This window comes from Ictidomys tridecemlineatus, chromosome 3, assembly GCF_052094955.1.
Source record: "Ictidomys tridecemlineatus isolate mIctTri1 chromosome 3, mIctTri1.hap1, whole genome shotgun sequence".
Lineage (NCBI taxonomy): Eukaryota > Metazoa > Chordata > Mammalia > Rodentia > Sciuridae > Ictidomys > Ictidomys tridecemlineatus.
The window spans coordinates 127394093-127409344 of record NC_135479.1 but is presented as its reverse complement, the minus strand read 5'-3'; the positions used below and the strand labels follow the sequence as shown (position 1 = coordinate 127409344).

Genomic DNA, 15252 nt, shown 5'->3' with positions numbered 1-15252 from the left:
TAAAAAGAAAAAAAAAGTAGAATAGAGCAAGCCCTTAGTAACAAGAAATACAAACAGGGATAAAAATAAATGAAAAACAAAAGATTCATAAATTAGACTGACCTCTGGCAAGAATAATTAAGGAAGAACCAAAAAGAGAAAGAGGATATGCTAATACAACAAGTAGAGAATGGAAACAGGAAATGTTCTAAACCCATATAGATTAAGAAGATAATCACAAAATATTTCAAATATCTATGACCAAACTTCATTTGGAAATTTAAACTTGCTGTGTTCCCAGAAAAATATGTAAATTTTTTTCAATTTCACAAGAAGCAATGAAAAATAATTTGATTATGCAAACCAGAACTAACAAGTTAAAACTTTGATGTCCTCTTATTTGCTCCAAAATCCAGACCCAGATTGTTTTACAGATGATTTCATTCAAGTTTAAAGAAATTATTGTTTTATTTCTTGTAAAATTGTCCTAAAATAGAAAAAGATTCTGTACTAAGATCTAACCTAGATATTTTACACAAGAAAAAATATAATAATATAACACAAGAAAAAAAATAATTCCTTTCATTTCTGAATTAATCCTAAATAAAATGGTATCCAATCTAATCAAAAGTATCATAAAAATAATATAACAAGAAAAGGTAGGGTTTATTTCAGAAATTCAAAGTTATAGTTTAATAGGAAATCTAGCAGTGTAATTCTTTACAAAATAGTATACTGTTACTTTAGCTCATATTGAAAAAGCAGGTTAATTACGACTTTAGTTATGATTAGAAAAACTGTCAAACTATAAGAGAAGTTTCTGAGCTTGATAAAGGTCAAATATAGAATAACCATATAATTTATCTTCCAAACACCAGATAAATGTTTTGGGCAAAGTGACATATATGATCATTATGATACACACACAAAAGAAAGAAGACAAAAACATACAATAAACATTATACCTAATTGTTAAACATTGGGTAGAGTCTCTTTATGGTTGAGATTAAGAAACAATGGTGGTTACAACCAATGCAATAAGAGTGAAAAAAATAAGGGATATGTAGATCATAAACCAAAATATAAACTGTCATTATTTATAATTGATATGATATGCCTAGAAAAGAAATAGAATTCAAAGGCAAAATACTAGAACAAAAAGATTTAGATAGTTCTAAGTGTACCCTATAAAAATTCCCAGTAGCTCTTTTTTTGCACAGCAATAGTTCAGCAGAAAATTAAAAAGACAATACCATTCATAAAAGCAGCAAATTCCATAAAATATCTAGAAGTATCTAAGTGTACATAAAACCTCTATGGAGAAAATTTTAAAACTCAAATTGAGGCCATTGAAGATGAACTGAAATAATGGAAAGACATTTCATGATCTTGAATTGAGTGATGCTATACAAAGAGATCCATTCTCCCCAGATTTAGAGCACTGATGTTTTAATTTCATAAAAGCAATTTAATAAACTCAGTTTAAGATTTGAAAAAAAAATCCACACATGCCAAAAGGCTAAAAGGGAAAATCATCTGATTTTCATCTGATCTGATATTAATAGTAAAAAAAAAACTGTAGAATTAAAACTCTTTGGTATTGTCAGAATATCAGACCTAAATGGAGCTGAACAGAGTTCATAGAAAGATGCATGTATATATAGTAACCTAATGATTGCTAAAAATGACACTGCAAATTACTATGAATTGCTTAGAAGATGGAATTGAGAAAAGTAATCAACTATTAGTAGAAAAATAATTACCACCAAGTACAAATGTGGATTGTAGGTAGAATATAGACAAAAATGTTTAATTTATGAAAATATGTGGGTGAATATCTTTGGAATTAACATTATGGAAGAAAAACTTTATATGTGCAAATCTTAAGGCAAAATGACTAATAAATTTGGTTATAAAAAAATTAAGAAACCTTACAAGAAAGCCATGAAAGTTAAGGTTACAAGATAGATGGGAAGTCTGGCAGCCCTATGGTAACACATTTGCCTAGCATACACAAGTTCAATCTTGTGTTCAATCTCTAGCATTGTAAAAACTGAAAAAACAAATGGAGATGGGGTGAGGTAACAGAAAGGTGATTTTTACAAGTGTTTAAACTTTTGCAACTCCAGAAGAACAACAAAAAAGTACCAATAGAGAAATGGTTATAAATTATAAAGAGTGTTTAGAGGAGGTAATTAAATTAACTCTAATTTTTTTTAAAAATGTGAATATATGCCTCATCTCATTAGAATTCAGAAAAATGTGATATCATGTATTACTTATTAGTCTGGCAAATATTAAACAGCAAAGAGAAGTCTTCATGCTCTGCGTGGGAGTATACCCTAAAGAATCATTTATTACATGCCTATATAGTGATACCACAATTTTACCCTGTGTGTCTATTTCCATGAAATTCTTATGTAGCTACCAAGAAGGCATCCCTGAGGATGCCACTGCAGCACTACTTGCAGAGGTGGGAAGTTGGAGGCAATCTGGAGTATCTAGCATGGGTAGATATGATAGGATTAGAAAACTGGAACTGTGGACTATGGGAATAATGCTTAGTAGTTGAAAGCAACAAATATGTAATAGCATAAATGGATCATAAGCATTCATCACTGAATAAAAATGTTAGAGAACATGATATGCAATACAAAACCACTTACAGAAACAAAAAACTTTATAGACTGAAAATTGTAAATATGTATTTTATAAGAACACATACAAATTTTAAAAATACACATAAACTCATTTGGATTTTTGCCTAAGAGTGAATGGGAGAATGTATGTATTTTTAAAAAAGCAACTGATGGGCTTTATAAACAATAATAATAATAATAGCCTACCATCAAAGAAGTATGAATAACTTTACTGACATCAAAATAAGCAAACATTCATATTTCTATGTGATTTCTTCTTCTGTGACTTATAAACCAGCAGCATGGTGGTGCATGCCTATAATCCCAGTTGGTAGGGAGGCTGAGACAGGATGATCACAAGTTCAAAGCTAGTCTCAGCAACAGCAAGGCACTGAGCAACTCAGTGAGACCCTGCCTCTAAATAAAATACAAAGTAGGGCTGGGGATGTGGCTCAGTGGTTGAGTACTCCTGAGTTCAATCCTCGGTACCAAAAAACAAAACCCAAAAAACCCAGTGGCGAGGTGGGGAGGGTAATAAAGTAAATTCTTGGAGAAAAGAAAAATTCATCTGACTTTGACTCCATTATAATCCAACTTTATATTAGGTTGCAGTGACTAACTAATTTTTTAGAATTGCAAATTAAGTTAACTAGGACAGTAGTCACTACAGAAGGTGGCAAAAAGGAACCAAATAGTTAAGTCCTTAACAAAATTAATTGGGAAAAAATACATGTAATAATCCTGATGATCTAGAACCAAGATCTGTCTCTGGGATGTTCTTTCTTGACTACTGAATCTTCTTTTATACCTATTTCTTAACCTTTCCTCCCTGATGGCTTTAATTTCTATTTATAATTCCATTTCTTATGGAAGTTTCCTCAGGATACAAAAACTGGAACATCCTTCTCCAACTCATACATTCCTAGTCTCCTTACTTTCCCCCATTTTTGTTGTACAGTAAGAAAGAGAAATGGGGAGGTGAGGGTTCTGTATTGCACTGGTTTGGAGTAGCCATGCAGATGACTTTCGCACTAATTCTACATGTACTTTTTCATAAAAACATTATCACACACATTAATATAGGCCTACATATGAGATACCTTATGGGCCATAGCTACCGTGTAGTCTGGTCTTGGGTCCTAATCATCACATGAAGCATTTCATCTGGACTTCTTACTCCAGGGCTTTCAAATTTTGGCTATTGTTCACTGTCAGATTTGTCCAGAGATTAAAAATTATGTTTTCTCAAACACAGTTATCCTAATAAAATCTCCACACTAGAATAAGCTATTTTTTTCTTCCTTTGGTGATTGGGAGTGGGTGATTCATAAGAAGGAATGTATGAACCAAAGGGAAGCACCTACAAGACCTAAAACTGCTTAGGTTTCTTAGGGCTTCAGACAGACCACCTGATGGAAGATATTATTTCAATGGAAAATATTATAACCCCCCATAGTAGACAGAATAATGACTCTCCAAAGGTATCCATGTCCTAATCCTCAGAACACATGATGGTACCTTATATGCAAAAGGAACTTTACAGATGTGACTAAGGATTTTGAACTGAGATTTTATCCAGGTTTATTGAAGGGGATCCCACAATGCAGCAAATCATTATAAAAAAGTGTAGGAGATCAGAGTCAATAGTAGAATATGAGATGATGGAGCTAGAATTGGGAGTGATACAAGGATGGGACAATGAGGAAGGAATGCTGATGGCCTCTAGAAGCTGAAAAAGGCAAGGAATTCATTTCCTTGAAGTCTCCAGAAGGAACGAACCTCTTCTGACACTTTCCTTTTAGGTTTTTTTATGTAAATTTTTTATTTATATATGACAATGATATATACATATATAGAGCCCAATTTTTCATATCTTTGGTTGTATACATAGTATATTCACACCAATTTGTGTCTTCATACATGTACTTTGAATAGTAATGATCATCACATTCAACCATCATTAATTACCCCATGCCCTATCCCTTACCCTCCAACCCCTCTGCCCTATCTAGAGTTCATCTATTCCTCCCATGCTCCCCCTCCCTATCCCACTATGAATCAGCCTCCTTATATCAAAGAAAACATTCAGCATTTGTTTTTTTGGAATTGGCTAACTTCACTTAGCATCATCTTCCTAACTCCAGATGGAGTTACCTACAGTTACCTGCAGATACCATGATTTTATTCTCTTTTAATGCTAAGTAATATTCCATTGTGTATATATGCCATATTTTTTTTTATCCATTCATCTGTTGAAAGGCATCTAGGTTGGTTCCACAGTTTAGCTATTGTGAATTGTGCTGCTATAAACATTGATGTGTCTGTGTCCTGTAGTATGCTGTTTTTAATTCCTTTAGGTGTAGACTGAGGAGAGGGTTATTTTAGATTTCTGATACACATAACTGAAAGAAAATAATTTTGAATTGCTTAAAGCTATTAAGTTCGTGATGATTTTTCATAACAGCAATAGGAAACTTAAATGCATACTGACTTCAAATAAGCCATTAAATCTCTGTGTGATGAATTGAATTTTTCAAAGATGATGCAAAAATCTCTCCCATTCTACACATTCATCTGAAATGTCTTTGGCCACCTCCTTATCAAGAAGTATATTTCATCTCCCCACCCTTTACTCCTTGGATGGACCCTAGGATGGCTTTGATCAATAGAATATAGTACAAGTGAGTACAATGCCCCTTAGTAAAAGTGAGTACAATGACCTAGCAGTTTCTGCATTCTCCTTCTTGAAAGCTAGCCATCATGAAAGAAGTGGGACTTTGAGACCAGCATGCTAAAAGAAAGTCAACAATGAGGAGAGGCCCTGACACATGATATAGCAGATGGAGAGAAAGTGCTGAGGAGCACAAGTTGTCTGACACAAGAGTAAATAACCATTTTTTTTAAGAGAGAGTGAGAGAGGGAGAGAGAAAATTTTAATATTTATTTTTTAGTTATCGGCGGACACAACATCTTTGTTTGTATGTGGTGCTGAGGATCGAACCCTGGGCCGCACGCATGCCAGGCGAGCGCACTACCGCTTGAGCCACATCCCCAGCCCCTAAATAACCATCTTGAAAAGGCTTTTCACCCAGTTCCAACTGCCATGACTGCCTCCATGTGCTGCAGATCTTCCAAAAACAGCCTCTAAAACCCTTTTCAAATAGTTGATTCACAAATCATGAGCAAAATACTGATCATTTAAGCTCCTCATTTGGGAGATGATTTGTTGTTCAACAAAAGATAATCAAAGCACCATCTTTTGTAGTAAGTTATTGACTATCTGAACAATGCAGTGATGTATAAAATGCCTTCAGTGGCTATTAGGAAGTATATTTTTGGCATTAAATAACCCCTAGTTAAAGTCCCTAAGTGTTTTATTTTTGTTTTCTCAGCTATTTTTTCATAGTTTACTAGCAATAAATGTCAGGTTGCTCTATTTAACTTCACAGAGTGGTAGTCAGAACAAAAGGAATGAAGTATGCCTGCTTTGTGATATTAAGCAATTATACAAATATTGTTTTAGTCTCTATGTAACATTAGAGGTTACCTTCAGCAACCAGAAACACTAATTCCTGTTGACTTAATTATAACACCCATGATTCCCAGAAATGGTAATGCTTTATTGACAGAGTTACACCTGGACCCCTTTGAAAACAAAAGTTAAACAACAATGGAAATTTTGGCACAAAAATTTGTAAGTTATTCTAGCAGGACAGTGCAGCAAGATACAAATTAACTACCATGTCTTTTGGATTCCCTTAATGGTTTGTAATGAACATATCTTCAGTCATAATGAAATTAAAAATTCAAATGGCTGTCCAATAAGAGTGTTATCACTTGACATAGTGAAGGCTGGATATCTCAACCACAGCATGATGTGCCAAGTGTCAGAAATATCTTCCAGTCAGAAACTAGGAAATTAATTTCATACTACCTTGTGTAAGACAGGAAGCTATAATCGGACATTCCAGATGTTTCCCGAGATTTTATTCACTTTGCAATTGGTCCAATAAAACTTCTTCTGAAGGAAGGATTCAAACAGTTTGAAGGACTAGTGAAGTGATTATGAATATAAATGAGGTCAAAAGGAGAACCTATACAAGTATGGGGATATGGTTAGTTTTTGGTAGAAGATATAAACCAGAAATTCAACAATCTGAGCAAAACCCAACTTATCTACATGGCAAAAACAATTGTAATACAAGCAAAAAGGTATTTTGGAAAAATGTTATCTCAGGTATAAAATATCATAGGATAATGATGGAAAGATGCAGTTAGAAATCACCCAGCTGGCATAGGAATGTAGCAAGAATTGAATAGGAAGAACACACAGAAGCAGCAGTCTTGGTAATAATGAAGGAAGTTGATAACAAAGAAGCTGAGTTTGTGAGAGCTGATAGTCCTTTTAAATCATTCTGCAGACTTTCTATCTCTTCTGAACATCTTTCTCAAAGACTTAGAAAACCTGTATTTATCAGCAGTGCTGTCTTAGGACTGGACTGACAGGAACCTTTTAAGAAAAACTTCATGGTCAGTGGATCCTGATCCTCAAAGTACCTAAAGGGAACATGTCAGTAAGATTTGTTTTCAAATATTCCTGAAAGCAGATACAGCATAGAAGAAATGCTCAGTGTCCTGGATTTCAACTTTTAAACTGAATTAAATCATGATGTTAATAACATAAATTTTGAAATGGATTGTTTATCAAGTGAAAGAATGAGTTTGAATCTTTTTGTTGGTAGGGTAGTTGATGATATTCATTTAATACTAACAAAAGAGAAATTTCAGATGTTATGGAGGAATTGAACTAAATTACATCCATTACGTCATACAATGTTTTGATGAATAGCTGTAAAAAAAATGCATCAGCACAGAATAATCTCCCACAAGAAGCAAAAACAAATTTCTCAATCAGTAAACTTTGGTAATAAAAGCCTTGTTATAGGGTTGGGGCTGTAGCTCATGGTAGAGCGCTTACCTAGCATGCGTGAGGCACTGGGTTTGATCCTCAGCACCACATAAAAATTAACAGATAAAATAAAGGCATTCTGTCCATCTACAAGTACAAAAATTATTTTTTAAAAAAACCTTGTTATAGAATTCTGCCTCCCTGATTCAGCTTAAACAGTAGTAGTTCATCCCCTCAAGTGGAGAGGAGACATCAAGAATATGCCAGACCCATTTTCTTCAGTGGCAACTTGATTACTTTTTCACCTCTAATACTCCTCAATGAAGAACAACCAGAATAACTTTGAATTTAAAAATGCATCCAAATATTTTTCCCCATATTATAAATGTTCTTATATATTCTTAGACCATTTACAATTTAGAGGTTATGCATTTGAGTTGGTTTTTATTCAACTCACTTATATAGTATCCTATAATGTTTTAATATTCAGTGTTCATCAAAGTATATTTTAGATATCTGTTTCTCAGGGAAAGTGGGAATATTTTATACATGAACCATGCAGCATAACAATGTACTGTGCCTTTCCTCTTGTTTACAATGTAGAAACTTAAAGCTAATATACTACTTAAATCTTATAAACAGTCTTTTGGTTTAATCAATATGTTCTACTCAACTTTGACAGAAAAAAATAGATGAAAACATTTAAGGTTGATATTTTGAATACTAAATCTTGTGATCCATAAAAGCATAAACATCTTACTCTTAGAATAATTTCTACCATGATTGCAAATCAACTAAGTGTGGCTGCTCTAAGATTATATTTGTTTTTTTCTACAGCTTGTCTTGGCTCCTTCCGAGCTGGATTGCTCACTGCTGCACGTCAATCATCTAATGCTTACCCTGACCTAAGGAGCTGTATCAATGGTAAGCACTCTACCATGGATTCCCAAAACAAAACAAAGCAAAATATAAACCCTGCAGATAATTATCATGTTAATATAAACTGATGTTCAAAAATCAACAAATGAGCCCTCAAATAAGTTCTTGTTTAATAAGGGCTAGGTCATTGACTTTAGGAATTTTATTCTTAGCAGCTTTAGTTTAGCTGTTGTTGCACAATCATGTAGTATGGACCAAATGTCATAGTTGATTGATAGATCAAAGTAGTCATATTTACTCTTTGAACTTTGGGGCATCAATATTATAAATGTGAAAAATGTTATGTGGATGAAAATAACCTCTGAAGTTTGCTTAAAGCCTAGTGATAATTTTAATTGACAATATTTTTCTCATTTGCCAATTTTCCAACTGAGGGTCCAAGAGAAAAAATGCAAGATGTAAATTGGGAAGTTTTTCAGTGGATATTTTACTTGCAGCATTGGCATTGATTTAGACATTTATTTTCATTTTCTCTAGTGTAAAGTGGTTGTCATTACATAGGTTGAACAGTTTGCCTGATCACATGTATTTAGTTCATACTTCATCTTTTTTCTTTTTTCTATTTACTAAAGGCTTGGAAAATAATGGTTTGATAACAAACTATTATCATTAAACTAATATCTAATTTACTACTATTTTTCAAAATACCTTGGTTTTATGAGAATTTTTAAAAATTCTGGAATTAATTAGGTTTTAGTTAGATTGTTTAATTATGGATTTATAAACAAACATTTACTCTGGCTAAGGGGAATGTATTGGAAAGATGGGAAGAACTTGTACAAATAACTACAAAGAATTGAGAAACAGGTGTTAAGATGTGTAGGAAACAAGGGACCATTGCACTGTCTAATGATGGCAGAGAGAGAGACCTCAAATAAATAAAGAAAGAAATGGGCACGTCATTTAAGATAGTGAAAATTTGCTATGATATTTTATGAAGAAAATATAAAACAGCACTATAATACTTTTTAATACATTTTTTGTCTTACAATTTTTAACATGTATTTTCGCTGCTAATATTTCTTATTCTAAAATCAACATTATCTTATGTTAACATAGTCACTCGGGTTATCTTTTGATTAATCTTTTCATGGTTTATTTTTCCATTCAGTAACTTTTAACTTATTATTGTGATAAAAGTAAAAATCTATTTTAAGTGAATGTCTTTTGGCTCTTGCTATTTAATCTAATCTGACAGTCTGTCTTTTAGGGAAGTGTTAGACCACAGACCATTTATACTTAACATAATAGTCTGATCTTTTTAAGATTTCTTTTTGTCACTGGTTTTAATTTAAATTGAAATCTATTTTTAAGCTTATTTGACTTGGGCTTTGTTGAGCTTCTTTGATCTCTGGGTTCATAGTTTTTCATCAAATTTGGAAAATTAATTTACCAAAGTTATTTATCAATATTTACTCTTTTTTTTTCTTTTCCATGCCTCTCTCTTTTTGTCCTAGAACTTTAACAGCACATATGTTAGATCACTTGATGTTGGTTGACAAGTTACTGCTACTCTGGGTTTTTGGTTTTTATTTTTGTTGTTTTTATTTGTTTTCATTTTGGATAATATCTGTGTCTTGAAATTTATTCTTTTTTTCTTCTGCTAAGTATAATTTACTTTTAACCTATCTCATTTATTTTTCATTTCATATATTGTACTTTACATGTCTCTAAGTCCTGTATGACTCTATTATATAGCTTTATCATGCTTATGTTTACTACTAGAACATATAGCATGCATTTATAATAGTTATGTTGACTTATTTTTCTGCTTTTTATAATGTCTCTCATTCCTAGATATTTTTCATCAGTGAATTTTTCTTTCGATTACAGGGTATATTTTCTTGTTTCTTTGAACGACTAGTAATTTTTGATTGTATATTGTACAGAACAAACTATACTATTCCTAGTAGCAATAGGAAAAGGGATTTGGGATTTCCAGTTAGGGTTAATATGGAATAATAGGATCAGATTTACTCTTCTTCCATAAATTAATAGAACTGGTCAAATATGTGGAACAACAGGTTTTAGATTTTGGACAACAAGGAGCAAGGTACCATAATTGCCAAGAAAGAAGAAATAAGTTCATTTGTTTAGTTCTGGGTTCTGTTGTCTTGTTCCAAATAGTCTTTGATTTGGGTCTGACACTCAGCTAAGTAACTTAGAGTAAGTTAAAAACAAATCTTTTGTAGCTTGATTTTAAGATTGATTAAGGCATCCTGGAAGAAGCCTTAAACATAACAGTAATTTAACCCTAATAAGAGGATTATCAACCTTGTGAGGTTTCTACCTGATTCCTTATATATATATGTCTTGAGATTTTTAATGTCTGGCTAGTCTAAAATGAACCACATCTAACCCTATGTGAGCTCTGGAAATTGTCCTGTGCAAGTCATTATTCAGCTGAGGACCCTAGATCTCTGGAGTCAGTCTCTGCCCCTCTCTCTCCATGTATCCCCACTCTCAGTTCTACTTTGACCTTCCCAAACTTTAGTATTTGTCTTCTCCACCTGGGGAGACCAGTGCTCTAATTGACTCCTGCACTGTTGCATGCAGACATCTCCAGACAGGAATATAGTTTTATTTTTTAATTTACTTTCCCTTAGGAATCAGTTTTCTGCAATGCTTGGAAACCATTATTTTATATATTTTCATGAGATTACTTATTGAAGGCATGAAGATAAACTGAGTCCTTTTATTCTATTGTGGCCCAAATAGGAAGTCCCAAGTTCTTATTTCCCATTGCTACTGAGAGAGGTTTCTTTGGTCTGCTTTACTCATGGAATTGTTTTTAGAATCAAAAAAGGCAATATGTTTTTTAAAAAATCTACATTATAGTTATAAAATATAATACATACTTGCAATATGATAGTAGTGTTCTTTCATAAAATACTTATAAATGTTTGTATAATGGGCTCACTTTTTTGAAAAAGCATTATTTGAAGGAAGGAGTCATATTTTTTCATTAGTTATAAGCTTCATATAAAAAAATTCTATTGAAAGGCAAATTAATTTCACTATGGCATGAAATAAAAATTAAATAGGTGTCTATTTCCTTCAGCTATTCCAGACCAGTGCAATCCTCTGCCTTGTAATGAAGAAGGATATGAGAGCTGCAAAGATGGCCAAGCTGAATTCACTTGCATTTGCAAATCAGGCTGGCAAGGAGAAAAGTGTGATTTTGGTATGTATAATTTCCAATCTAGCTCATCTGATTTGGACACATGAAAAGTTCTCTACAGGTCATATTATTTGAAAAATAATTTATTTTTCCTTTGTAGATATAAATGAATGCAAAGATGCCTCAAATGTAAATGGAGGTTGCAGCCAGATTTGTGATAATACACCTGGAAGTTACCACTGTTCCTGTAGAAGTGGTTTTATATTACTTTCAAATAAAAAAGACTGTAAAGGTAAGAGTAAGAAAATAGAATAAAAATTTATTTACTGTGTAAGAACAACATTTAACTAGAGGAATTTCCTCAGGAAATTCTTGGAAAATGCTCTCATTGTGTTTATAGTATATGTACAATTTTATACACCATGAAGCCTGGTGATACTATTGGATTACCTTTTAGTTTACAATACTGATAACAGGAATATTTTCATTTTCTCATTGTGTGAGTGCTCATGTATGCATGCATATTTCAATAATTTTATTATAAATCAAAATAGAAAAAAAATTATTATAAAGTGAGGTTTCCGGGCAGATCTTTGCATGCTTCAGACTTTGTAAAAAGCATTTTGTATCCTTTGTTTTCAAATATTACCTAATATTACTCCCTTTATTTCAAAAAGATAAAAACTATAAAAAAAGACTTCCACGACCATCCTTAATAACCTCTTTCATTGAATTTTATTATTCCTTTTCCATATTTCTGAGATATAAACCAATGTAACTCTAAAGATTTCCAGAATAAACCCTTTATTTTGCACCTCATTTGTGGTTTTGGAAATGATGAAGATCTGGTTTTCTTTCTCTTTTCCTACTTAAAAGGACATTATTGTTCCTAATTTGTTTTTTCCTTCAGACTTACATGATCACTCTCAGTGTAGCTTTATAACAAGACATTTCACTACTATATTTGTTTTGTTTTTCTTCACGTTTCTCTGTTCCCCAAATTTTAACTTTTTTCTCTTGTATACTGTAACTTCCATTAAACTGCTTTAATTTGTGCTAGGTATGTGATTAAGTAAAACCAAAATTTCCCAGCCTGGAACCAGATTTTATCTGTAGAAACTAGAAACATTTAATACAATTTTTCCCCTCTTCTTATTATGCTTTCTCGTTCTTCTTCTTTTTCTCCTCTTCCTCCTACTCTTCCTTCTTAGAATAAAAAATTTCAGTAAAATAAAATGTGAAGTTTTCTTGATCAACCCCCTATTCATATCAATTTTGGTAAATTCCTACATGGGATTCATGTTCAAGAAATGATTTGTCCATCACTACATCATAGTATTTAGATTTTCCAGTTTGCTATATTATTTAAAGTCTAGTTATATTATTCTGAAGTAAACTGTGTTTACTAACAATTTCTTCTAGACCATTATCCAATTTGTGAACATATGTCTTATCTGCCTAGATGAGAAAATTCAGGTAATTAGAATAATTAGAAAACCATCATAATTTCTAGAAACCATGCTCGTTGTATAAATAGGACCCACTCCTATTTATACCTATAAATACTAGACTGTTCTTTTAAATAACTTGTGACTTTTTAAAATTAAAATGTATTTAATTCGTATCCACTGAATTAACACACACACACACACACATACACATACACACACACAAACACACACATACTTATAAAAACTCCTTTAAAAAATAAGAATGTCTCTGTTGACCAGAACATATGTTTTTATATTTTTCACTTACATAGTCCTTATCCCATGATACATTCATAGTAGAGTACTGAGCTTTTAGAAAAATATGTATAAAACTATTTCAGTGGAACATTTGCCAAGATGTGGAAATGCTTGGGATCAACTTGCCAGTAATTGCCTAAGCGTGAAAAAATAAAACTCAGTGTAAAATCATAAAAGCTGAGTATTATAACCTAAATTCAATTGATCTGTGTTTCCTTTCAGTAATACTCAAACAAAACAATTTTACTTGTATGTTTTTGCTTTTTTTAAAGATATGAACTTTAATTCTTCTTTAGAATTTTATTTAAAAGTAGTTAAAGTTTCACATTAAGTTGTAAGAAATAATAGAGATCACAGGTATCTTTTAGCCAATTTCTATCATTGGTAACATCTTTAGTATTATAGTACAATGTCACACTCAGAATATTGACATTGATATAGTCAAATATAGAAAAATTCCCTTACCACAAGGTATTGATTCCATTTTTTTTGTGCAATTATTTTAAATAAAGTCTGAAGTTTTAATTATTCTTCTTTGGAAAAAAAATCCTTACAATTTTTAGAATATAAAATACATTTTCAATTTTGAATTTGTCTTTCTCCAATAAGTACAGGTGAGAAAATTTCACTAATACTTACATCTCCATCAGACGTTTTCTGTCACTTGTTTCATTTTCCTCCTAAGTAAAAACTTATCTAGTAACTAGTTACAGTCCATATTTTATCTCCTACTTTACCATGTAATATAATAAATGCATCTGAAATTTTTGGAATATTAATTTGACACTAAAATTTGTATTAGATTAACAGCAGCTTTATGAATACTTTGAGACCTCCCTCAATCACATTTTAAATGTGATTCATTGTTGAATACTTCAGGCAACAATTATAGTGAACAGATTAGTTGTCTATTTCCCAAGAAGCTAAAACAGATAAGCAGTCTCATATTTTATATTTGTGATACTAAGAAATGAAGATACTTTCAAGACCATGTCTCAGAAACTTGTATTTAGACGTATCCGTGAAAACTATTAAGAAATAGTTGAGTCTCTTATTTATTTATTTATTTATTTTTATACCTTAACCTGGAAGGTAAGAAAATGACTAAATCCCTCTTTTTTTTAAGAGAGAGAGAGAAAGAGTGTGTATTTTTTTTAATATTTATTTTTCAGTTTTCGGTAGACACAACATCATTATTTTATTTTTATGTGGTGCTGAGGATCAAACCTAGTGCCTGGCAAATGCCAGGTGAGCACGTTACCGCTTGAGCCACATCCCCAGCCCAACTAAATCCCTCTTTATTTTTATGTAATGATAAAGAAATATGTCAAATATCAATCAAATTTCTTATGAATTTATATAAACAAACCATATTTAGTGAGTTAACATGTGATGATTGATTTAATATTTTGTTGTTCCAAAGTTAGTCTGTGATCTCATTGTATAAATTAGATTCAGGAAACACAAATTGAGGGTTGTTTTTTGGTATATTCTGCTATTGGAAAAATGTTTTTTATTTTTAATTTATTGTTTTAATTTATAGATGTGGATGAATGTTCCTTGAAGCCAAATGTTTGTGGCACAGCTGTGTGCAAGAACCTCCCAGGAGACTTTGAATGTGAATGCCCTGAAGGTTACAGATACAGTCCTAAATCAGCATCTTGTGAAGGTAGAATGGTGGTGGTATCAAGGCTGCTGGTGGAGAGGGTGGACTTGAATCCTGAGCTGATATTCAATAGCACTGGTTTTATTTGACAGTAGCACTCCTATTATTTACTTTTTAATTTAGCTTGGTCAATTTAGTGATCATTGGCTTTCTTCCCAGAATAAAATTATCTAAGATGCATGGTCTTTAGTTTTAATATGATGCACTCTATTTGGCTCTTAAAACTACATATGAGTTGGAGACCTCCATGT

At 32.1% G+C, this 15252-nt stretch overlaps 1 protein-coding gene across 2 annotated transcripts in view; it reads left to right on the top strand.

The window, feature by feature from the left end:
* The window catches only part of Pros1 (protein S), an 89620-nt gene that overhangs the window by 42859 nt on the left and 31509 nt on the right, over positions 1 to 15252 (top strand). For both annotated transcript variants that reach the window (XM_021734208.3, XM_005336756.3), the window contains exons 4-7: positions 8365 to 8451; positions 11528 to 11650; positions 11748 to 11879; positions 14879 to 15004. In XM_021734208.3, coding sequence (XP_021589883.2) covers positions 8365 to 8451; positions 11528 to 11650; positions 11748 to 11879; positions 14879 to 15004 — 468 coding nt within the window. The remainder of the gene's footprint in view (positions 1 to 8364; positions 8452 to 11527; positions 11651 to 11747; positions 11880 to 14878; positions 15005 to 15252) is intronic.